This window comes from Nerophis lumbriciformis, linkage group LG21 (assembly GCF_033978685.3).
Source record: "Nerophis lumbriciformis linkage group LG21, RoL_Nlum_v2.1, whole genome shotgun sequence".
In the NCBI taxonomy this organism is placed as follows: Eukaryota; Metazoa; Chordata; class Actinopteri; order Syngnathiformes; family Syngnathidae; genus Nerophis; species Nerophis lumbriciformis.
The window spans coordinates 33,759,059-33,785,000 of record NC_084568.2 but is presented as its reverse complement, the minus strand read 5'-3'; the positions used below and the strand labels follow the sequence as shown (position 1 = coordinate 33,785,000).

General features: G+C 38.7%; 1 protein-coding gene across 3 annotated transcripts in view; it reads right to left on the bottom strand.

Annotated features, from left to right (window-relative positions):
• Positions 1–3,117: 3,117 nt before the first annotated feature.
• The window catches only part of col16a1 (collagen, type XVI, alpha 1), a 375,244-nt gene continuing 352,419 nt past the window's right edge, over positions 3,118–25,942 (bottom strand). For all 3 annotated transcript variants that reach the window (XM_072915591.1, XM_072915590.1, XM_072915592.1), the window contains 12 exons: positions 23,442–23,486; positions 23,202–23,255; positions 23,051–23,104; positions 22,922–22,972; positions 22,720–22,809; positions 22,620–22,655; positions 22,502–22,546; positions 21,619–21,816; positions 21,461–21,524; positions 10,806–10,982; positions 10,654–10,731; positions 3,118–5,261 (listed from right to left, as the gene is read on the bottom strand). In XM_072915591.1, coding sequence (XP_072771692.1) covers positions 5,068–5,261; positions 10,654–10,731; positions 10,806–10,982; positions 21,461–21,524; positions 21,619–21,816; positions 22,502–22,546; positions 22,620–22,655; positions 22,720–22,809; positions 22,922–22,972; positions 23,051–23,104; positions 23,202–23,255; positions 23,442–23,486 — 1,086 coding nt within the window. In that variant the 3' untranslated portion in view covers positions 3,118–5,067. The remainder of the gene's footprint in view (positions 5,262–10,653; positions 10,732–10,805; positions 10,983–21,460; positions 21,525–21,618; positions 21,817–22,501; positions 22,547–22,619; positions 22,656–22,719; positions 22,810–22,921; positions 22,973–23,050; positions 23,105–23,201; positions 23,256–23,441; positions 23,487–25,942) is intronic.

The window sequence follows — 25,942 nt, the reverse complement described above, 5'->3', positions numbered from 1 at the left end:
TTTTGTTTTGTTTTTTAAATAAAAAAAAGTTTTGCTATACAGGTCCTGCGAGAGCTTGCAGGTATCGTGAGTGGCCTACCCAATCAGGGAAGACCTAGTCACGTCACTTCCTTTCTGGCAATTATTACCTTTGCGGACGTCACAAAAAAAGAAAAAAACTTGGGACAATTAAAACAACAAAAAAGTTAAAACAATGTTCATATGTTTGTAGACGTTGAACTTTATAAATAAGTTTTTTTGTTTTTGTTTTTAAATAAAAAACACTTTTGCGGACGTCACGTGTTGTGACATTTGTTGTTTTTGATTCGCGCACACAGAGAAATAGATTTAAAAAACAATATACACATATGCAAACATAAGTTAAGAAGTTAAGGTCTTGTAAAAGATACCAGTCTAAAAACGTCACAATTTACACAGCAGCAGCAAAAAAAAAAAAAAAAAAAGTATTATAAAAAAATAAAATACATGTCACATACAGCAAACACTTAAGACCAATTGTTATTTTAGGAATGAAGTGTAGATTGAAGAGCTGGTGGCAGTTTATTCCAAAGAGAAGTATTTGTATTTGTAAGAAATGTAGGTTGTATTTTAGCGTACATTTCTTAGTTGACGTTCTACATAGAGGTCGATGAAAGTCATGACAGTGTCTTGTTTTGTATGTAATTTCAGAAGAAGATGAAAACAGTTATGAAACAAAATGAAAATACTATTGGTAAATCAATAAATGTACATACAAATAGATATACAATATATGTTCACATTGTATTTGATGAGTACGATTTTATAAAAGATAGCACCCCAAATACTACTGCAATATATTAAACTATAGTACGTCAACATACAGGAACCATCAAGCCTTTACTCAAAATACCTACTGACAAATTCAGTAATTTCATTTTTCATCAACAATAACCCCAACAATTTGGGTTAGCTCACTCTGATACCATTAATAAATAATTTCACCTCTTCTTTATTTAAAACTTTTTTTTTCTTCTTTTTTTTTTTACATAAAATGAAGGGTTTTTTTTATATTAAGTGACGATTTATTCATTTTAAACTATTCAGAAATATTTGCCATTTCTACATTTACTTCTCTTGTCAAACAATCAAGACTAGAATGGGATATTAAAGACAATTATCATCTGCAAACATTGGGCGCCCCTAATTTACATTGTTAAATCATTGATATAGATTAGAAATAAAAGAGGTCCCAAAATGGAACCTTAAGGAACCCCAGAAACTAAAGTATCTCTGTTTGAATTTTGATTATTAACAGAAACATATTGTTCTCGTTCATGTATTTTACAATGTACTGCTTTTATATTTCCTGTATTATATATTATTACTTTGAACTGTTTTATATTTTAATTTTTATCCTGTAAAGCATCTTATAGTACACTGAAAAATGTATTATTATTATTATTATGAAGATAGCTATATAGCCATTTTAAAACATTGTCAAGCCCATTTTGTATATGGTTTAAAACAATTTAAATATTGACAGTATCAAAAGCCTTAGATCAACCTACAATTCAACCAGAAATGATTGAATAAAATAAATATTACTTAAAATATTATTAAATAAAGTTGCATCCATGTTAATTAGTGGATACAAATGAAACGTAAATGTTGAATTTAGAAATCAATTGAATAACTAGATTTGTGTTTCAAAAAGTCAATATTAAAATCCACAAAAAGATTACAAGCCTTATTTTTGACACTAAGCATCTCCATAGTGGAATAAAGATACCGGTGTCACATAATCAGATAATTCCCTCCAAAGTTACCGCAATTTGGAATTTTTACAAATATTTAAATGTTTTATTCATGTTTTCTATAGAAATACCGGTAATCACTAAATGCAGTTTTTTTTTGTTGAAAAAAATGCATTTAGTTAAGATAATAATTAGTCATATATTGGAATATGGGATCCATCATTTTAATTTGTTTTAACTATTAAATGAACCTAAAATTCTTATTTTATCTTTGTGGAAAATATTGGCCAACATGTGTTGTCAAGCTTATGAGATGTGAAGTGATGCAAGTGTAACTATTGTTCATTTTATTTGTTGTCAATGGCTGTGATGATAATGTCAATAAGGGATTTTTCATCACTGTTATGTTGGAATTCCTAATAATATTGATACTGTTGTTGATACTATTCCATTTTTGTTTGACTACTTTTGGATTGTTTTGTGTCATGTTTGTGTGTCCTCTCAATTGCTCTGTTGATTGCTATTCTGAATGTTGCTGGGTTTGGTTTTGGTATTGGAATTGTATTATTTTGTTGGACTGATTAATTAAAATAAAAAAAATTAAAAATACATAAATAAAAAAGAAACAATTACTTACCTCTTACTGAAAGAGAACAATAATATGAACAAGGGGGTAGACTTGAAAAAATTCATGCAGAATTTCTTCTGGCATGGGGGCGCCACTCACTCCCATCGAGTATTTATTACTCTTTTGAATTGTTAATTTTTTTAAACGAGGCACTTAACTGTATTGTATATGTGCATACCATAATACTGGTACTTGAAATGATCAGTTTTGTGAATTGATGTAAATAAAGTCATTTAAAAAAAAATCCAACATTGACTGAATGTATTTTGCTATCCTAACATGCCACACTACAAAATACTACAAAGTATGTATGATTCATGCTCCAAGAGGTAGAAATAGTCTTTACAAAGCAGTACATTTTAGTGTGGCAAGTTCCAACACACACACACCCTGTAAAAGGCTTAGTGGCCACATGCGTGGACAGCACCTTTTAGTTCTTATTTCCAAAATTGTGTACACTACTGAATTGGGGTCTTATGGCCACTTATGTGGACACTTATACTGATGTCAGAAGAGTATAAAATACAATGGAATTTGGAAACAAAAAGTGTAAAAATAAGAATTAGCATGTCACTAAACATGAAGTACACGTTTGTGTACTTATGGACTAAGTACATCATATAAAAAGACGATTCTTTTTATTCTAATTAGGGTCCAATAAGCACAAATAGCACAGAGAAATAAAAAAAAGCCTGTAAACAAACAGCTTGGGCCTTAAGAGGTTAAAGCGTGCACACCACACGTGATGCATGTTGCAATAAAAACCCACAAACATTTGCATTCAAAGTTCTTTCTTTCCCTCATAATAACAACATATGGCAGAAACATGGCGGGTTGCACAGCAATGACCTTAAACAACATATACACAGAAGTATGGTGAGTTTATGGAAAAGAGTAACATTTTACAGCCCCTTTAAAAGTAGTTTCTGATAACATAAGAGTTCATTAAGGCAACAATGGGGATCATTTGGTGTGAATTTAAAGGCTTTAATTTCAGCGCCTGCTTAAAGTATGTCCAAAAAAAGTTACAAAACTTAATTCAGCTTTCCTCTTAGCATGAATCTTTCTGAGTGGATAATAAAAACAATATGTAAAACGCTGCTATATATAAATACAAATATATACAAATCACTTATAAGCACTGCGTTATTGTAGATGCATTGGGGTGTTTTGAGAGGAAAGAGGAAGTGAAAGATCTCAGACAGGCCAACAAAGTGCTGAAGGGACTTTCTGCTTCCTTAACTTGATAAAGACAATTGAAAAATGAAAACATTGTGCGCCATTTCACCTCCAGGAGACAGGAGTGGGGTGCGGGAGCAGAACAACAAAGCATGGAAATGGAATTTATAGAAGGGGAAAAAAAGAATGATGCAATAAAAAATATACTTCTGATGTGCGGGGCGTGGAGGCGTGAGGTGAGGGACGCTAAAATAAAAGTGTTTTTAAACAACAAAGGAAATTTGGGCCTGATCTACTAAAGCTTTTTATTTGAACGTGCAAACTTGATGCTCGTGTGCAGAGGATTGTGTCTCTTAAGTGAGCAAAATAGCATTTGACCTGCAGAATGTATGCTGATTATGACAACACCCACAATACTAGATGCAAATACAATCATTTAGCGCTCGCAGTGTGATTTATCCAGACTGATACCATCGATACCTAGTATGGCATCAGTATATGAACAGTACAAAATGCAATTAGATCGATATTCTCTTTATTTGGTACTTATTATTCAACAAAATAAGTTGTGGGTGCTTTTTGTTATTGTTTACCAACTTAAGGAATATGTATTAGATACAGGAAGGCTTTGAGGGCGATTTAAATGGAAGCCAATAGTTTTTGATGTTGTTGACTTATTGTGCACTAAACACTTTATTTGGCTAAGAAGAATGTATGCAACATTCAATACCACACATGTAACATTACAACATTACTCGTAAATTATATATTTAGTGAGATAACTTTATTAAAATGTTATTTTGTTTACTTTTTGTTCTAAAATATTTTGGATAGGATCGTCTTTGAGGTCAAGCATGTTCAGACATTCCTTTTGGAGATAAATTATTCTTAGAAACTTGTTGCAGCATACATTTTCTTGCAACTGGATCATTACAGCATTGACAGTATTGTCGGTGCTGTAATGGTGAGCGTACCTACGGCGTGCTAAAACATGGTCAAATGGGTTATACTTGTGTAGCGCTTTTCTACCTTTGACACTATTTCCACATTCACCCATTCACACACTGGTGGTGTATGGATTCTTCATTAATCAGTCCAAGCCATGTTTGTAAGTTTTACAATATAACTAAAACAATTCATACTTACTGAACCGTCCCTGTGGAAGTGTTTTCAAATATGTACTTGAATGAAGCTAAAATGGCCCTAACCATGATCAGGAGCAAGGGTGAAGTGTCTCGCTCAAGGGCACAAGCCGGAGATCGAACTGGGAACTCCTCAGGTTGCTGCCACGGCCGTTCCACCAACCGAGCCACGCCTCCCACCCGCTTCCATATCGCAGAAAAGTGTTGCAGAATATGTGTGCTGCATGTTTCACAACATAACAAAACAGTAAATCCACATTTAAATGTGACGGTCTGCACCACTTTTGCACGCAGTCTTAGTAGATCACTCATAATCCGTTATTTTAGTAGATCAGGCCCTTTGTGTCTTTAGCTCGCCACCCTCTTTAGTCCCCCCTACCTCTGCTCCTTGCCTGCCTCTCATCTACCAGGGGCCCTTGACAGACGGGCCCTTCTGGTTGTATTCTACTTGGCGGCTCATGCAGTCCGAAGGGTTACAGCGGCCGTCGTGTCCCTTGGAGCCGGCCTGTCCGGGCGGGCCTGGGATTCCGGGGACTCCCTGCTGGCCCACCGAACCCGGCGGTCCCATTTTACCGTAGCCTGGGGGACCCGGGACACCTGAGGGGTCACATTGAAATGATTATTAGTGAAATCCAAAAGTTGTAATGACTTTAATCAGACTGTGGTGCCACTTCATTTGCTCTTGGTAAACAAGGTGGAAGATGGATCATCAATAAGTGATTACAGATGTTGACTTGCAAATGAAGTATCCCAGATGTTGACTTCATTTTGACGCTAATTATGACTATTTGAGAATGAAGACAGCGCAGCTTAATCACGTCGGCGGTTTCTAATCAGCGACTCCTTAAAGCGGCATCTCGAGAAGTGTCAGCTGCTGTTGATTGACGTCATGACGCCGACCCGGGGGCCACTTTCAAGCACTTCATTTCATATTCATCCATGTTAACAATACAGACTGCTCATTGAGACCATAACAAGAAGAAAAAGAGAATCATTCACTTTCACAAAAATGTCATCAAAAACTTTGTAAGTCCCATTTATTTACTTTTATAACATGCAACAATACTAGAGATGTCCTTTAATGGCTTTTTTGCCGATATTGTCCAACTCTTAATTACCGATTCCGATATTGATATATACAGTCATGGAATTAACACATTATTATGCCTAATTTTGTTGTGATGCTCCGCTGGATGCATTTTATTTAAAAATAAAATAACAACTTCAACTCAAGTTATGTAAAAAAAATGCCAACATGGCACTGCCATATTTATTACTGAAGTCACAAAGTGCATTATTTTTTTTAACATGCTTCAAAACAGCAGCTTGGAAATTGGGACATTCTCTCATGAGGAGGTTGAGGTGGGCGGGGTTGGGGGGGTGTCTAGGGGGTAGTGGGGGGTGTAGCGTCCCGGAAGAGTTAGTGCTGCAAGGGGTTCTGGGTATTTGTTCTGTTGTGTTTATGTTGTGTTACGGTGCGTGTGGATGTTCTCCCGAAATGTGTTTGTCATTTTTGTTTGGTGTGGGTTCACAGTGTGGCGCATATTTGACTTGTTAAAGTTGTTTGTGCGCCCACCCTCAGTGTGACCTGTATGGCTGTTGACCAAATATGATTTGCATTCACTCGTGTGTGTGTAAAGATATAGATATTAGTGATGTGTTGATGAGGCGTCATGAAGCGTTTCGACACATTGCAAAACTGTATTGATACTGTGTCGATACTGTGTCACTAAATACTGACATCTGCTGGACATTAAAAATCCCTACAGGCAACCTATGGACCGACTCAACTGACACTGATTTTATGACCAAGTATATACAATAATATAAACCAAGTCATTGTATTTCATTTAGGATTATTTCATATCATTTAAATAAAAATATATTTTTATCTTTTTTAGATACAGTCAATAAATAATGTGAACATGTATCATAACTTGGAAATCTAAGAGAACGTGTTGTGAATGAGGATGCTTGTGGACTGGGAATTTTTGTATTTATTTTTTTACACATTTTTATTTAAAAAAAACAGTTTTTCCAACATATTAAATTTTAGACAATTTCTCTTCTTAGTTATTATTTCTCCGGCTGTAGAAAAGACCCGCTCACAGGGCACAGAGGAGGCGTCAGTGCGACACAGTTCGCGTATCGGTCACGTGACCGACACAGCTCATGATCAATCACGTGACTTTCTAAAAGCGGTACGTACGCACACCGACACAGGGTTTTGCTCTATGAGCTCGACGCATGCGCCGATGCATCGGTGTTGCCGGACCCATCACTAATAGATATTATGTGATTGGGACGGGACGCAAAGGCAGTGCCTTTAAGGTTTATTGGCGCTCTCCCTACGCCCTTGTAACACTCCGTACAGCGGCGTTTTAAAAAGTCATACATTTTACTTTTTGAAACCGATACCGATAATTTCCGATATTACATTTTAAAGCATTTATCGGCCGATAATATCGGCAGCCCGATAATATCGGCAGCCCGATAATATCGGACATCTCTAATTAAAACCCATTACCTTCTAGTGGAAATAAACATGTCCTCTTTTACATGTACAGTACTTTCATGATGACAGTCTCATCATCTTTCCTTTGGTTTTAAAAGTTCAGTTTAGAGACTTTTTGGAGCTTATGAAACGTTGCGGTCAACCTATGGATTTTTCTTCGCTAACGGCCATAACGTTTTTAGATATAACAAACTTAGTAGTAACACCGACAGAGACGCTGAAAAGGTGTGTTATTGGCAACAACTTTTGGACGACGTCGCTCACTGCAGATGCTGCCAGTTGAAAGTCTACAGTATTTCCTTACGTTTCGTGCCTTAAACTGGAAGTACAAGTGCCGTTCCTTCCGTCCGTAGCAATTCGTTCATCACTCAAAGCAACGTTACTAAGTTTAACAATATAACAAACAATTCTTACTTACTAAACTGTCCCATGTCTGATGTCTGTGGAGTGTTTTCATGCATATTTGTACATGTAATGAAACTGACAATGTTAGCATTAGCTAATATGCTCAGATGTTTGAGTGCCTTGAACTGGAAGTACAAGTGCCGTTCCGTCTGTCCGTTGCATTTCTACTTGTATGGATTCTTCATTCATCACTCCAAGCAATGTTTGTAAGTTTTACAATATAACTAAAACAATTCTTACTTACTAAACCGTCTATGGAGTGTTTTCATACATATTTGTACGTGCTATCGTAACATAATGAAGCTGACATCGTTAGCATTAGCTGACGTTTGAGTGTCTGTGTTAGTATTATTAACTTACAATGACATTATTTTTGTATTAGTCCAGTTTCACAAATTCCTCAGTAAATTCACCAAAGCTTCACCGTGGAGTTAGTTAGCCTGTTTAGCTGATTGGAGAGCTAGCTTCCGCAGCTGGCGGGTCCATGACGATGATATCTGTTTTGTTTGATCAGCCGTTTTACTGCCGTGATACAGACACCGTTTGGAGACAATTAAGATATGTAAATAAATATTTACAAAATCTTTTTGTGTAAATATTTAATTTCACAAAGTATATATCTGCGGCTGGAAAAATTATAAATTTTTTCCTAAAAATAATCCGATATGTTTACTGTATTGTAATAAAGTTTAGCTCACATACGCCACCACAATTCTTACTGCATGGCGACTACAGCGCCTCAGTATGATTTTTTGTTTTTTCGAGTCGGATTACCCAGAATATTGATGTCACATACATTAACTACAATGCATAAGCTGTCGTGGTGTAATTTTGTTATATTGGCGACTTTGTGGCAAACATGTCCTGCTTGCACACTAAAACAGACAGGGCTTACGCACTAGATGAGAAAAGTAATACGCAGCACCGCTGGTCTGGTTTGTCTAATGCATTCATCCCGCGCACTCAGGATGTGAAGCACTAACTACAAATTGGTAAGGTCGTATGCACCGAGCAGACACTGCGTCTGTAGCGGAAACCTCATAACAGCTTCCTGCACTCTCTTTGATCAGGAAATGTGCAAATTTGGACATTTCTGCTTAAAGAAATTGTAAAAAAAAAAAGATTGAAATCATACAGAAATACATTTATAGCAGTTTAATGAAAAAAATATTATTTATTTTATGAATTATTATTTGTCCCTGTTTCAGGATGTGCTCGATTGGGGTTAAGGAATCATAACACTTGCTAATGCTATTCTTGAAGCAAACAACAATAAAGTCTCATAATACCATAAATGCTCCAATTAAATTATGTGCATCTTGTTTGTGTCAGTGGTATTTTTGTGACTTTTTTATTGTCAACAAGTTAGTATTTGAAAGCAATTGAACGTTGACTAAAACAATGACAACATAATTGACAATTTAGTCAACAAATTAAAACAAGAAAGATCGTATTTGTTTTGCCTTTAAGCGTGTGGGACGAAATAGCCAATCACAATTGCATGTAGGAGAGGGGGGAAAAGCACAAAGGGGATTCGTTATTTATCTTTTACAGCTATTAATTGCACAACTTGACAACCCAAAAGAGCAGATTTGTCATTTTTCAAGCTAACACACAAAGAAAGACATCTATGTGAGACATTAGTTTCTTCATATGACCATCACCATGCACACTGGCGTTGAGTGTTCTTTTTGAACAAACTATAGATTGATATTGGTCATTATTGTCTAAATAGATAGTAGACCTACATGATAAAATGTACACATTACATTTTAATGATGGAACAGATATTTAACATAATATTTGAAATATGATTTCTCTAAGTTATGCACTTCAAATAGCCAAATATACAACTTTGTGTATGTAAATAATGTAACACTAAACTACAGAAGTTCTCATTACATTCTTAATGGTCAAATTTGAGCGTCAAATACATGTTTATGTTCCATTTGCCTTATTTCCTGTTAAATATATAAAATTATTTTAATACAATTGCACAGACTGCGCATAATTTCATTTTACACTCCGCTCATAGCAAGTGAGTATGTTGAATATGTTACCTAGCTCTGCCCAGCTGGTTTGCCTCATTAAACGACGGACGATCAGCTCGGTAGCAAACTACACTCTATTGAATACAAGATCGGAAATTAACTGGGAAAAACTCTGAGGCTTTAATTAGTCTCTTAGCCTGAATCGATTCTGAAATAATAGATTTTTTAAAATGCATCCTAATACGCTAAGTTACTCAGTAATTGCAATCACCTTAATAAATACCCTTAAAAATGTGTTAGTTATACTTTATACTTTATATTTTAGTCGACAAAATTTACTGTAATTTGAGTCAATTAAAGTGTTGAGGAATTTAGTCGACTTAAACTAGACTAAAACTAACTCAATTTAGATGACTAAAATTAGACTAAAACTAAAATAGAATAGAATGGACTTTATTGTCATTATATTTGCATATAACGGGATTAAGGACTCCAATTTAAGGTGCGGTAGTGGGATAAAAATAAATTACACAAGAAGTAATAAAGATAAAACTAAGAATTGAAATAAACAGACTACTATCCAATAAAAATAATAAGCAATCCTGTACAATATACAAAAAAATGTACAAAATACTGTACAATATACAGAACAAGACAATCAGTGTCGGATGTATTGCACTCGAAGGGTAATATTGCACAGTATGTAGGGTAGGATATTGTTTAGGGGTGAATTATTTATTATATATTATTATTATTATTATTATTAAATACATTTTTGTCAAAAGAGTATGGATAAAAATAAATGAAAAACTGCTGTTAAAACCATCTGTGTTACACTCATTACTGTAGTTAATGCTGACTAAGCAACATTGGTTCAACATGGAGTGCGCGTCTTTTTCTTTTCTGTGCGTCCCATTGTCTTTTGCACTTTCTCATGCACTCAAAGTCCTTATTAAAGTTAAAATAGAACATTTAACAAGTATCAGTTTGGTAAATAACTGTACGACCTGACTACAAATGGATAAACTGTCATGCTACAATATCTCCCAAATATGCTTTGTGTATTTGGATACATTACCTGGTGCTCCTGGTGGTCCCGTGTCTCCCATCTCCCCCATCCCTTTATCTCCCTTAGGCCCCGCCGGTCCTCTCGACCCTAAAGAGAATGTTGTTATTGTATGAGACATTTCAACAACTGCTGACACACAAGTTGGGTGTTTTTCCTCTCACCAGCTGGTCCTTGGGGTCCGGACCGTCCTTGACGACCGATATGCCCGGGGATTCCAGGTGCGCCGGGCGCTCCGGGATTACCCGGAGTGCCGTCTTTCCCTGGAGGTCCGGGCCGACCGGGAGATGCCACCATTTCTACAGGCGTCTGCATGCGAGACATGTAGTAGGCCATTCTCTCTGGGGGGGAAATGGAGCAATGAATTGGTAGCAACGTGAATTCGAGCCCCCGGGGGAAAGTGCTATTATTGTGCAGGGAGCGACACAGTGCCGAATATTACGCAGTATTCCGAGCTTTGAAAGAGGATCATATTGATCCTCTATCACATAAACCTGGGGTGTCTTGGTTGATATAGGTACATTTCAAAAAATCAGAATAATATGAAAAAGTTATTAAATTATTAGAGAACTATTTGAGGCTAAGGACCTTTTTTACAGTTTAGTTGATGATTGTGAGAAACATTCCAATATGAAAGTCAATGTCAGAATTATTCTATCTAAATCATCACAATACTTTGTGTTGAAATGAGTTCCTAGCAAGAAGACAAAAGCTGTCTTTGAAACCTACCAAGAAGAAGGCTTGTAAAACTCCACTGTGTAAGGGGGAAAGCCACATGAAGGGTTTTCTGTTTTCTTTCATGTATGGTAATCAACAGAAAGATATTGTTCTAACCCAAGGACTTCAAAGCGGAGAGATGACAGGATCTGCCCAATTTCCAGACGACCTCTTTTTGAACTATTTTACGAACTCTTTTTGAACTATTTTATAGACCTCTTTTTGAACTATTTTACTAACTCTTTTTGAACTGACCTTTTCTGTGAATTGTTTACGACCTTTTCTGTGAACTTTTTGCGACCTTTGTCCTTTGGAAACAGTGGTGGCCATGTGGTCGGGGAGGGTCCAAAATAAAAGAAGAAGGCATGCAATCTTTTGGCAGAGCGTTCTGCGATATTGTACACGGGTACAGTGTAAAGGCGACTCTCCTCAATATTGAGTCCAAATTGAATTCTGTCTCTATTTGATTCTTTGCTTCTTGTCAGTGTTTGAACCTGACACTCAAACTTCGTGAGATATTGAATTTGGGGATAGCTGTAAATTATGTGTCAAAATTCTTAAGACGAAATACCGTATTTTCCGCACCATAAGGCGCCCTGGGTTATAAGCCGCGCCTTCAATGAACGGCATATTTCAAAACTTTGTCCACCCATAAGCCGCCCCGTGTTGTAAGCCGCATCTAACTGCGCTAAAGGAATGTAAAAAAAACAGTCATGGAATCGTATATCAACATGGACGGAGCTGCTGAAAAAAGCCACCCGGCCTCTTCGCGTAAACTTAAACTTACCTTAACCACTCGCTCATCTTTTCTTCATCCATCCCTTCGAGTTAGCTTTTATGATGACGCCGGCTGGAAAGGTCTCTTTTGGCAAGGTCTTCCTTTTGAATATCACCATGGGTGGAAGTTTCTGGCCATTAGCATGGCAAGCTAGAACCACAGTGAAGGATGACTTCTCATTCCCTGTGGTGCGAATATTCACCGTACGTGCTCCCGTTGTATCCACAGTGCGGTTCACAGGAATATCAGTTGCTGTGAAATAGTAATCCGTGTGCGGATGGAGAGATTGCGTCTTTTCATGAACCGGATCCCTGTCACTTGGTAGGAGCCATTTTGTGGTCTTTACAGATGTAAACACACAAAGGAAATGAAACGTACGGTATATCCGCGCGCTTTTTCTTCTTCTACGCGGGCGGGTGGTTGCTTACAGTAGAAGAAGAAGCGCTTCCTGTTCTATGGGGGCGGGTGCTTACCTTGGCGGTTGCTTGCGTAGAAGAAGAAGCGCTTCCTGTTCTACCGGGAAAAAAGATGGCGGCTGTTTACCGAAGTTGCGAGACCGAAACTTTATGAAAATGAATCTTAATATTTATCCATATATAAAGCGCACCGGGTTATAAGGCGCACTGTCAGCTTTTAAGAACATTTGTGGTTTTTAGGTGCGCCTTATAGTGCGGAAAATACGGTATGTGTGTGTAGTAGGGATGCAACGGTATTGTAAATATTGCTAGCAATAATGCCGTGATATGTGACGGTATCAAACGAGACAGAGTATTATCGTCAGTGTAGTTTTTTGGGGGGGCTGGTCTGAGAAGTCAACTGATCTTTTGCGCAGTGCAGGCAAGCAGAGCAGGGGACCTGCTGCAAAGTTTAAATCAGAAGATGAACACAAAAACAAAGATTTGAAAACATTTTTGGCATTAATCCTCATTGTTTCACTAAGAGCAGCTACTAAATGAAAACATTTAGTAGCACCACTGCAGAAAAAATGTGGGTGTCATAAATAACACAATTGTATTAAAGTAGCAGTAGAGTGGAAAAACAAGATGCCTCCCTATTGACGCGATTATCATATAAATCTGATTTATGACACCGAAAGACTTCCAAAGTAAATAGATACGATCAAAATAGTATCAATCTCACTGAGATTCCTGAGCCATTTTGAGAGATAATGAGCGAGCAGAGGTAGGAACCAGATCCCTTCATCACCAACGACAATGCAAATCATGCAGACTTTGTGAGAGACAGCTTCAGTAATACCCTAAGCATCATTAAGTCCTAAACAAGAAATACAAACAACAAACATAACACAACGATAGCTTACTGTGCAATGTCTGCTCTCACCGTGTTGACAGATGGGATGTGTATATCTTCCTGTTTATATGAAGAATTAACCATGATGCCCATGATTAACAAGGAAAAGTCTCCCTGCAGACACTGTGCGTGTTTGTCTCCATCTCCGGGTATGAATTGAATGTCACAGATGAACAATTTCTAGATTCATGGCTAAATCCTTCTAATATCCAGATGTATTTATAATCTAGGATAACTTTGACGAGACAAGACACGATAATGCGGGAGCAGCAGGACATTGCTGCCGGCTCACAGTAAAGCAGCAGATTGCTATTGAGCTGTGTGTTGTCAATCCACCGCCAAAAATAGTTTGTCTGCGCTAGCGCTTATAATAACAACATCGCTAATATTCGGTAATATTCAGGTCAGACTATAGTCAGCGGGTTTTGGATGGTTGTTTCGAGGGTTTGTGTGCGGAATAGAGAGTCCCCATTGACAGACTATTTATGTATTTATTTATTTATGACTTAGAATGCATTAAAAAAAAGAAAAACATGTGTGTTCATGTCTTATATAGATAGTATGAATGATAAACAGCACACCTCTCTCTAATATTTGCATATTTCCAGTATGACTGATCTAATAATATGGTCAAGGTGTTACTCCAGTGACGTCAATCTAAGGCATGGGTGTCAAACTCTGGCCCGCCGTGTAATTTCACTTGGCCCTTGAGGCGATATCAAATTGACACTAAAGTTGGCCCTCCGATTATATATTGCGGTGGTGCCGTGGTAACACCGCATTCACCGCTAATTCTAATACTTACCAACCCTCCCGAGAGTGTTCCAAACTTCAGCGCCCCTCCTGATAATCATCAGGTCTGCTTTTCAGCCAGTCCAACGAGTGCTGGCCCAGTCATATTACATGTGCGGCTTCTGCACGCACACACAATTGAATGCAACGCATACTTCATCAACAGCGATGCAGGTTACATCGAGGGTAGCCGAATTAAAAACTTTAACACTGTTAGAAATATATTCCACACTGTGAACCCACACCAAACAAGAATGACGAACACATTTCGGGAGAACTTGCGCACCGTAACACAACATAAACACAACAGAACAAATACCCTGAACCCTTTGCAGCACTAACTCTTCCGGGACGCTACAAGGTCTGTGTGTGTGTGGGGGGGGGAGGTTTGGTGGTAGCGGGGGTGTATTTTGTAGCTTCCCAAAAGAGTTAGTGCTGCAAAGGATTCTGGGTATTTGTTTGTTGTGTTTATGTTGTGTTACGGTGCGGCTGTTCTCCCGAAATGTGTTTGTCATACTTGTTTGGTGTGGGTTCACAGTGTGCCGTATATTTCTAACAGTGTTAAAGTTTTTTATACTGGTACCCTCAGTGTAACCTGTATCGCTGTTGATGAAGTATGCATTGCATTCACATGAGTGAGCGTACAGAAGCCGCACATATCTTGTGACTGGGCCTGAACGATGTTAAAATGGATGAAAAGCGGACGTGACGATAGCTCGTAGATTACGTTAAAGGCAGTGCTTTTAAGGCACGCCCTCAAGACTGTGGTCCGGGTGGACTACGAGGTATAATGACTGTTGAACACCTTCGTTCGATAATGAAGGTTGCCTCAGCTCAAAGCCTGAACCCCAACATTAATGAACTGGCATCCAAGAAAAGATGGCAGGTATCTGGCCTGGGCACATCAGATTATGACAAATGACAAATGGGTTATACTGGTATAGCGCTTTTCTACCTTCAAGGTACTCAAAGCGCTTTGACAGTATTTGATTAGATCAGTGTGTTGCAAACTGAGCAGTTTAAAGTCCTGAATGGTTGTTTTATTCATTGTTATTTTATTTTCAAATTTATTAGCCTGTGGAAAAAGTTAATGTTGGTATTTACCTCAGAAGGCTGCAAATAGAAAAGAGACATTCAATTTTTTATTTAAATTGTATTTGATATGCCATTGATATTTTTTAATTATTATTACTATTATTTGAAATTCGATTTTGCATGTCACTATAAAGTTATATAAGCCTTGCTTGTTCAATATTCAATGCAAAACTTGTTTGGGTCCCTATTAAAAGGTTAATTTGTTCAGTTTTAAATTTTGGCCCACTCTGTATTTGAGTTTGACACCCCTGACCGAAGACATTTGCAGCAGTTGAGACGGTATTTTCACATACTTTGCAGACTGTAAATACCATTGCATACAGTGAAACACAGGCATATAAAGTGAACTTGTTTTTCCACTCCACTGGTACTTTAACACTCAAACAACGTACACAGTAACACACATGTGCACTCATACATATAAACACAACCCTCAATTAAACATGGCCATATGCCAGACTAACCAGTGATGTTAAGTTTTAAATGTAGTGCGTCCCCGGGGCACAGGTGGGCATTTTAGTCGGTCCTGGGAAAATTCAGTGGGTCCCACTAAAAGGGGCTGTTTGCAACATTTACACAGATGCCTCGGGGGCGCTAACTTTTCAAATGATTTTAAGCCACTTACGGCTTTTAGCACATATCCACTGTTGGTAACCTGAGCAATCTGGTGGTGTTTCTAATATCATTTTTGTTCGTAAAATGTAACACAGCAACTTACAGACAACTACACTCTTTCAAAAATATGTATTTCTTTTCTAGCTCTGTATTTAATTATTTTTTGTGTGGTCATAATAACAGTTATTGCCACTTCATGTAACACACTATGGCATTTCTTTTAACCAAGCCTTTATTTTTTTTGACAATACCGAAATGATATCGTACCGTGGCCATACCATGACATTTTGATATCGTTTACATCCCTAACAAAGAGTTTAGTTTCTGGGTTAAAGGTGAACAATGCTAACAACACGGTGGCTAATCATGGCACTATCTTCACCGCGACCAACTTTTTGATGGGCATCATATTCTACTCCTGCTTCATTATCGAAAAAATAGAAATAAAAATAAAAATGATTGTGTTTTTTTGAACACTCTATGGCAGGCCTGGGCAATCATTTTGACTCGGGGGCCAAATTTAGAGGAAGAAAATGTGTCTGGGGGCCGGTATATCTGTTTTTAGGAACACTAATACAAAACCTCACAATAATGTCTGATTGAATGCTAAAAACGTTATGACAGACCGCCTTAAAAAAAACGGAATGGAATTAAAAACATTTTTTACTGAATGAGACACCCAGAATGTACATGAAAATAAAGAATGTGGGATTTACAATATTAACTATGAGCGATAAAACACTGAATATTGACAACATATGAACGACATATTTACAATCAAGCGAAACGCAACAAAAATGCAACAAACACAGCGAAATATGAACGCGAAGGGTAAAAAAACCCCACCTACGATCTGATATGATATCACTTTTCTTACAGAACTTTGTTGTAAAAATATCCTTCTGCGTCTTTCCCTGACACCCGCATTTTAGGCTGGACACTCTGGAAACACTCTGTGGAAACGCTCCCCACCCACACTGCTTAGTGCCTCGTCTGAGCTGCTGTGACTTAGTTTATCATAGTAACTAATTAGATGACCATAGTAACTAGTATATCATGCAAAAGCGCCAGATTCCAACCATTGAAATACTTTGTATAGTTCAAGACTTGAGCACATCATAATGGCAGCTACAGTTTCCATCTTAAAAATCAGAAAAAATTATTTGGGAATGTCCGGCGGGCCAGATTGAAAGCTTAACGGGCCGCATGCGGCCCCCGGACCTTAATTTGCCTAGGCCTGCTCTATGGTTTGCCAACACAAGTAAACCATTTGAAGTCACAATGCGAGCTGTGTCAAAACACAACAGCGGGACATAGCAGTACTTAATGCTAACAAGACTGAAATCAGCTATCAGCAGTTGTCTGTGCAATGCTAAGTGGAAATGAACTCTTTTAGTTTTTAGCTCAATGCTAAATGTATGTATTTTATGTATTTGTACCTTGTTTTACTGTTGTACCTTGTTTTTACTTTTGTACCTCGTTTTTACTGTTGTACCTTGTTTTTTACTGTTGTACCTTGTTTTTACTGTTGTACCTCCTTTTTACTGTTGTACCTTGTTTTTTACTGTTGTACCTCGTTTTTACTGTTGAACCTTGTTTTTAATGACTACTGCTGCAAACCAAATTGCCCCTCGGGGACAATAAAGATTTTCTAAGTCTCTGTTGATGCACTTCATCTTCAACATCATCAGCTCCACATGACATTGGTGAACAATGTGGAATGACAAAGCGAGACACGCAATGCTAACAACACATACCGCCAACATCACAGCTCGTGAGTGTAGCTACGACTGCCAACTTTTGGCAGAACAACTTACGACTGGACGTGGAAGCCCAGTTCTAACTTAGAGGAATTACTCCGGATGTGATGAAGTATTTTTACATGGCCGGGTGACTACCATAGCAATGTCGCTTGGAGGATCCTGCGGGCTACCACACTGCAAAAACTGTAATCTAAGTAAGATTAAATATCTCAAATAAGGGTCATATTTGCTTATTTTCTGTCTGATAAGATAATTCTTCTCACTAAGCAGATTTTATGTTATAGTGTTTTACTTGTTTTAAGGGTTTTGGTCCTAAATGATCTCAGTAAGATATTACAGCTTGTTGCTGAGATGTTATGACCTATATTGAGTAAAACATGCTTGAAACTAGAATATCAAGTGTTGCAAAGATGTGGCATCAACACTCACAAGTATAAAACTACTTTTTTAAAGTAATCATTTCTTACTTCAAGCATGAAAAAAAAAATCATGACGCCGAGCGCATATCATTATGTCAAGATAATGGCACTAGCATTACTTAATTTAAGAATATTTTTCAACATATTGAGCAAAAAGGTCTCTTTTTTTTCTATCAAGAAAAGTGCACTTGTTATTAGTGAGAATATACTTATTTTAAGGTATTTTTGGGTTAATTGAAGTTAGCTAATTTTACTTGTTTTGGAAAGTCTTGACAAGCCGAATTTTCTTGTTCTATTGGCAGATAATTTTGCTTAGTTCAAATAAAATACCCCTAATTTTTGTTTTGTTTTTTCTTGTTTTTGAACACTGACTTTTTGCAGTGCAGCGAGTACTGTAATCTACAGGAAAACACACTCAAGGTGAAAGGAGTGCAAAGGTGAATGACATTTCTTACAAAAAACATTTTGGAAATTATAAATGTCACAATCAAAGAAAATATAGCAATTTCTTAAAACTTCTTTGTGTGTTTTCAAACCCCAAAATAACAAAAATCCTCAATTAGCCAAGTATTTATCGTGGCTATTATTTCACGTTCAGAGGGTTTTTCATTATTAAACTAGCAGGTAGTGCCGAACAAGCCAGAGCTTTTCTTCCTGTCATTCACACACAAACACACACGCACACACACACACACACACACACACACACACACACACACACACACACACACACACACACACACACACACACACACACACACACACACCACTGAAATGCGGCCAGTTGTATTGCAATTCATACAAGTTGTTCACTGATGACAGTTTGTCTCATATTCAGGTGACTTACTTATACTTATACCGTATTTTTCGGATTATAAGTCACAGTTTTTTTCATAGTTTGGCCAGGGGTGCAACTTATACTCAGGAGCGACTTATGTGTGAAATTATTAACACATTACCGTAAAATATCAAATAATATTATTTAGCTCATTCGCGTAAGAGACAAAGCAAATGTCAGCAATCGTCACACACACGTCAGCAAACGTCACACACGTCAACCAATAAGAATTCGGCGGGGGCGGGTCATGGCAGAAGTGCATTGTGCGTCATGGCAGAAGTGCATTGTGGGTCATGGGATGCTAACTGCTGCTACATCCGTAGCTATAAAAATGGATTATTTCAACATTGGCAGTAACTTAGAAAAACTGAGAAGAGCTGAACAAAAATGGCACCGAAAAGGAAATCATATACTGCAGATTGCAAGCTGGACGTAGTGAAATATGCAGCAGAGAATGGCGATCGAGCAGCAGAAAGAAAGAAAGCGGCGCATACCAGGAGCGACAAGATTTCATGGGATTTAGCGATTAGGAGTGACAGATTGTTTGGTAAACGTATAGCATGTTCTATATGTTATAGTTATTTGAATGACTCTTACCATAATATGTTACGTTAACATACCAGTTGGTTATTTATGCCTCATATAACGTACACTTATTCAGCCTGTTGTTCACTATTCTTTATTTATTTTAAATTGCCTTTCAAATGTCTATTCTTGCTGTTGGATTTCGTCAAATAAATTTCCCCCAAAAAATGCGACTTATACTCGAGTGTAGGGATGTCCAGATCCGATATTTGGATCGGATCGGCCGCCGATATTTGCCAAAAAATGCGTATCGGCAAGGCATGGGAAAATGCAGATCCAGATCCAGTTTTTAAAAAAAACTCCGGTCCGTGTTTTCCAACGCATCGATTTAAATAATACATTCCACTTTTCTGCTGCTCCCTAATTTCCGTTCCGCATTTTCCAGCACACCTTCAACACATCCACAGGTCTGTGAATTCTCATGCAGTTGCTTTTAGCTGCAGGCATTACACGACAGGCTCTTCTCACTCTTTCCTGTGTCTCCCTCTCACAGACAGCAAGCGCACCTTCTTACACACGTCACATACTGTCACGTCATACGTCACATACTGTCACGTCATACGTCACATACGTATACCTCCTCCCCGAGCAGAGAGGTAACAGCATGGCTAACGTTAGCTGTGATGCTAGCGCAGCCGTGTGACCAACGTTCCGTCTAAGGTGCGTGCCTGTGCGCATAGCAATTATAGGCCACGCACAAAATCAAATAAAAAAATAAGCGCATAACAATTTTCGACACACGGACACGACAGAGAAAACAGTTTTCGTCATCATTGTTCAAATATTGTGACGTCTGTCGAGACGTTTATCTCCATTCGGTGCCACACGTCCACACCATCAAAATGCCGAGGCAAAAATTTACACATCAACACCGTATGAAAAAATTAGTGATTTTTTTAGTTGTGATTTCCTTCTCTGCATGAACGTTTAAAAGTAGCATATATTAATGCAGTATGAAGAAGAATGTTTTAATGTAGACATGCAAGCCTTGAAAGAAAATTTTGAAAATCAAGACTACATTTCCTGCAAATGGGTGCATTTCTACCTTATATTCTAACTTTAGATTTATTCTCATATCAAACTCTTTTGGCTGTCTTTTTGACACTTACATCCGGCGCCCCCCTCCACACCCCGGATTATAAATATGTAAATAATTCAATGTGATTATCTTGTGTGATGACTGTATTATGGTAATAGTATATATCTGTATCTTGAATCAATTTATGTGGACCCCGACTTAAACAAGTTGAAAAACTTATTGGGGTGTTACCATTTAGTGGTCAATTGTACGGAATATGTACTTCACTGTGCAACCTACTAATAAAAGTCTCAATCAATCAATCAAAACACATAGAATCATCATACTGCTGTGATTATATGCATCAAGTGTTCATTCAAGGCTAAGGCAAAATATCGAGATATATATCGTGTATCGCAATATGGCCTTAAAATATCGCAATATTAAAAAAAGGCCATATCGCCCAGCCCTAGTTCAATGATGCCATTTCTGTTTGTCATGTATAATTTTGTCTATTTTGTGTTTATCCTTGAATAAACAGGTCAGTTTCTTGTTACCAACCATTGTGTATTATTCAAACTCACCTAATTCAGCTGGCTAGTTGTTATCAAGAGTACTAAAACCCTTGTCAACATGATTCTGACAACTAAGTAGGCTAAATAACTTTAAACTTTAATACATGCTCGGATAGGCCAGTATCGGTCAGTATCGGTATCGGATTGGAAGTGCAAAAACAATATCGTATCGGATCGGAAGTGCAAAAACCTGGATCGGGACATCCTTACTCGAGTGCGACGTATATGTTTTTTTTCCTTCTTTATTATGCATTTTCGGCCGGTGCGACTTATACTCCGAAAAATACGGTACATCATTTATGTTTTTACTCACCATCAAATATTTTGATGACCTGCTGACGGATGAAATTCTTGACTTCGTCATAATTGACCACGGCCTAGGAAAGGATGTCCATAGTTGGTCAAAAGGTTCCAACACATTGGTATTTCATCAATAATTAAGTGTGTTCATGTTTTGAAACTATAACTCACTTCATTCCCTGGCATCCCGGGAGAGCCAGGTGGTCCGGGTTGACCGTCTGAGCCAGGGCTTCCTCTCTCGCCTCTGGGTCCGACCGGGCCGATCATGGGTTGTGCGTCCTTGGAGTGATATCCTAAACCTCCACCAGGGGGCCCCGGTCGGCCTCTCTCCCCTGCTGGTCCTCTTTGACCCGTAGCCCCTGCCTCACCCTTGGAGAACATTAAAAGGATTTAATATAATCTGCCCCTCTCATGTTTTCAACTTTACCAACAGCCAACTCTAGAGTTTATTTTGAAAATAAGACGACGACATCAATTTCCCAGCAGCCTTCACTCAGATGTCATAAAAACACTGAAAAGTAGACTTGTCACATTAGTGACGGTGATTTATTGAGGACAAAGCGGCCCGTAATTGACATCCAATGTTTACGTGTCACCCTCAGACAAGCGGCTCTCGAAATACAGAGTGCGGAGAAAAATTGAGGAGTCCGTGCTTGTCTTTCTCCTCTGTGCTGCTAAAACCCCGACAATGGCGTCCTGTCAGCGTGACAAATAGCCTCATCTAGCATCTCCTCTCATGCTTAATAGCATTATCCCAGAGGCAGAGAATAGCTATATCACGGTGCACACCGACTGGAATCACGTCAGAGAGATTTCTTGGAAGTCGGTGCCAGCGTGAAGAGGGGGTAAAGCGAGGAGATGTCTGAGGGTTACAGAACTGACAACTATGTAAAACCGGGCGCTGAGTGGGCACAATTGCTGAGGGGGGAAAAAACATGTTCTGCTTAAGCCTGAGCTACAGTATGACTAAAAGCAGCAAAAGCTGAAAGGCAGAGGAAAATGGGAGCGTCGTTATGCTGAGGTGATGGAAGGGACGTGCTGAGATGGCACTTACCTTTTGGCCTGTCTGCCCGTTCCCCCCTGGCAGGCCTACCAACCCCTGGGAAGACAAATACGTATATATATAATATAATATAATATAATATAATAGGCATGCGGGAACTATTACTTACATCTTTACCAGGAGAACCGTCATTGCCTGGCTCCCCCTAAAGGACACAATGTTAAGTGGCGCATTTTGATACATTTGGACTCAGTGTGAGCAGGACTGACCATAAGTCCTGGGTGACCAGGTGTGCCTGGGGCACCAGACATTCCTGGCAGACCTCTCTCTCCTGCCTGACCTTTGTCTCCCTTTACACCCTGCAGAGAGGTGGCGTGAATACTAATTCCCCTGGAACATTTCCAGCGTATTTTGTCGCCCTCAGCCAGTTAATTGCACAGGCATTCGGGTCATTGTGATAACAAGTCTCACCACTCCCGACGGACCAGGAGGTCCTGGGGGTCCGGCTGGACCCGGTGAACCCTGTAGGATAAAATCAAAACAATGCATTTGGAGTTGGAAAAAAACAAAACTGGGAGTTAAAAATAGACATGAACTTACGACGTGGCCAGATGGTCCGGGTCGTCCCAGGGCTCCTGGTGTTCCGGTATCCCCCTGAAAAGGCCACAGATTGGGATCAGAGTCAATACGATAGGGCGCTTTGTCTGCACAGAGAATGGATTTTCCCTTTCAAGTAGAATGAAAGGCTGACCTCATGTCCTGGTCTACCAGGTGATCCAGGTGGGCCTGAAGGTCCGACATCGCCCTAGGGTCATCAAAACGTAACATGGAAAGTATGAGTGGAATTGAGGTAATGAAGACTTTGTTAAACAGCACATTCATTGTGTTAGTAATAAAATCTTCACATCAAAATCCTGGCATCATTCTTACTTGATTGCCAGTGTCGTAAAAATGACACACTGTGCAGATAAAGTCATTATTATTGGCCAACCTTCTGTCCTGGGAAGCCGGTGTGGCCCGTTTTGCCTTTAAATCCCTGCGGAGAAACGTCAGAGAGGACCAGATTGATACAGTATCAACACTCACAACTTTTTGGCAGACAAATAAGGCTTTGGAATGATCAACACAACGGCTCTGGAGGAGAACACAAACTGAAAAGAGGTTCAAAGGAGCAGTGACACATCAATTGAAATTATTATACGTGGAGTCGTGACAGAAATTGATCCCAATGCATGCTAAAACATACACTTGTGCGCCTGCGTAATCTAATGAGAGCTATCACGAGGGCTGCGGCAATATATCTGCAAAGATAAAATTGCTCATTTTTGAGCGCAACTGTCAGAAAGGCACTCCATTAACTTTACAATGTTTATTATTGTGGTTGTAGAACTGCAGCTGTCTTATTTCACTAATGAGAGTTACTCTTCTGACATTGAGTAGGGTTATTACATTAGTGGCTGGTGACGAGAGATGCCGTGATCCGATATTAATATCAAATATTGATCCGATATCCGTAAAAAAACAAGTACCAGGTGAGATGGGCTAGCATCTAAAATCTATTATATAAGCTCTGATACAAGCCGCCCTGCAGCGTGCTTACTTGTGCAAAGCTTAGCTTATCTAAATGTTTTTTTGATTGACTGAAACTTTTATTAGTAGATTGCACAGTACATATTCCGTACAATTGACCATTTAATGGTAACACCCCAATAAGTTTTTTAACTTGTTTAAGTCGGGGTCCACGTTAATCAATTCATGGTACATGAATGTCCTCCAATAAGCACACAATTTGTTTTTTGTTGGTATTTTGCAAAAGGTAACATGGTAACACTAAGAGCTATCAGCTACACATCAGCAAAGCATAAAATAGCACACAAGTTAGACCAGTGGTTCTTAACCTGGGTTCGATGGAACCCTAGGGGTTCGGTGAGTTTGGCTCAGGGGTTCGGTGGAGGTCAAAACACACCCGATTCATCGTGTAAATAAAAACTTCTCCCTATCGGCGTATTACGGATACGGCATTCAGACTGATTTGCAGGTGTGTAATTTGTTGTGAGTTTATGCACTGTGTTGGTTTTGTTCTTAGAACAAGGTGATGTTCATGCACGCTTCATTTTGTGCACCAGTAATAAAACATATTCACCATTATTTAGTTGCTTATTAACATGCAAATTAGTAACACATTGGCTCTTAACTAGTCATTATTAAGTACTTATTAATGCCTTATTCGGCAAGGCCTTATTATTACCCTAACCCTCTAACCCTGGCCCTAACCCTCTAACCCTCACCAAATAACTCTAAATTACGTCTTTGTTACTTGGAATATGTTCCCCATACTAAAGTGTTACCAAAAACATATAACTTTGTCTTGAATTTGAAAAAAAAAAAACATTTTATTTTTCACTAAAGAAGGGTTCGGTGAATGCGCATATGAAACTGGTTAAGAACCACTGAGTTAGACATATGTAATTATTGTCCTTCATTTAACAATTTTATAGTGTAAAACAGCAAATTTGTCAAAATAAACAAGTATCAAAATATTATAGATGCATATTACTTACACATACGAAGTCTCCAAGGCAGAAGCATATTAGAAAGTATTCAGTAACAAGCGTGTCCGCATCATTCATTTTACAGTAACTCATGACTCTTGAATCGCTCTCGCTCTTGAATCAACACCAGTAGTTAATACTATGATCGATGTTTGTTATAAAACTAAATGTGGGACATAAATAATAATGGAAGTATAAGTGTATATTATAAGTGCCTATTATTGTTACAAATGTTTAACCAACACGTGTACAGGGATATTTCACAACTGTTAGTCTATACCAGGGGTCGGCAACCCGCGGCTCCGGAGCCGCATGCGGCTCTTTGACCACTCTGATGCGGCTCAGCTGCATTCTTGCCAACCCTCCCGATTTTTTCGGCAGACTTCCGGATTTCACTGCCTCTCACAGGGCAAACATTCTCCGATTTTCACCCGGACAACAAAATTGAGGGCGTGCCGTGATGGCACTGCATTTTGCGTCCTCTACAACCTGTCGTCGCGTCCGCTTTTTCACCTAAGAAACCCAGTCACATTTTGTCTGCTCACACACTAAGTGACAGCAAGGCATACTTGTTCAACAGCCATACAGATCACACTGACGGTGGCCGTATAAACAACTATAACACTCTTACTAATATGCGCCACACTGTGAACCCACACCAAACAAGAATGACAATCACATTTCGGGAGAACATCCACACCGTAACACAACATAAACACAACAGAACAAATACCCAGAATCCCATGCATCCCTAACTCTTCCGGGCTACATTACACACCCTGCTACCACCAAACCCCGCCCACCTCAATCTACGCACAGGGGGTGGGGGGGTGTTGTTGATGTGTGGGGGGGCAGGGTTGGGGTGGCGGGCTTTGGTGGTATAAAGTATAAAGTAGCCCGGAAGAGATAGGGATGCATGGGATTCTGGGTATTTGTTCTG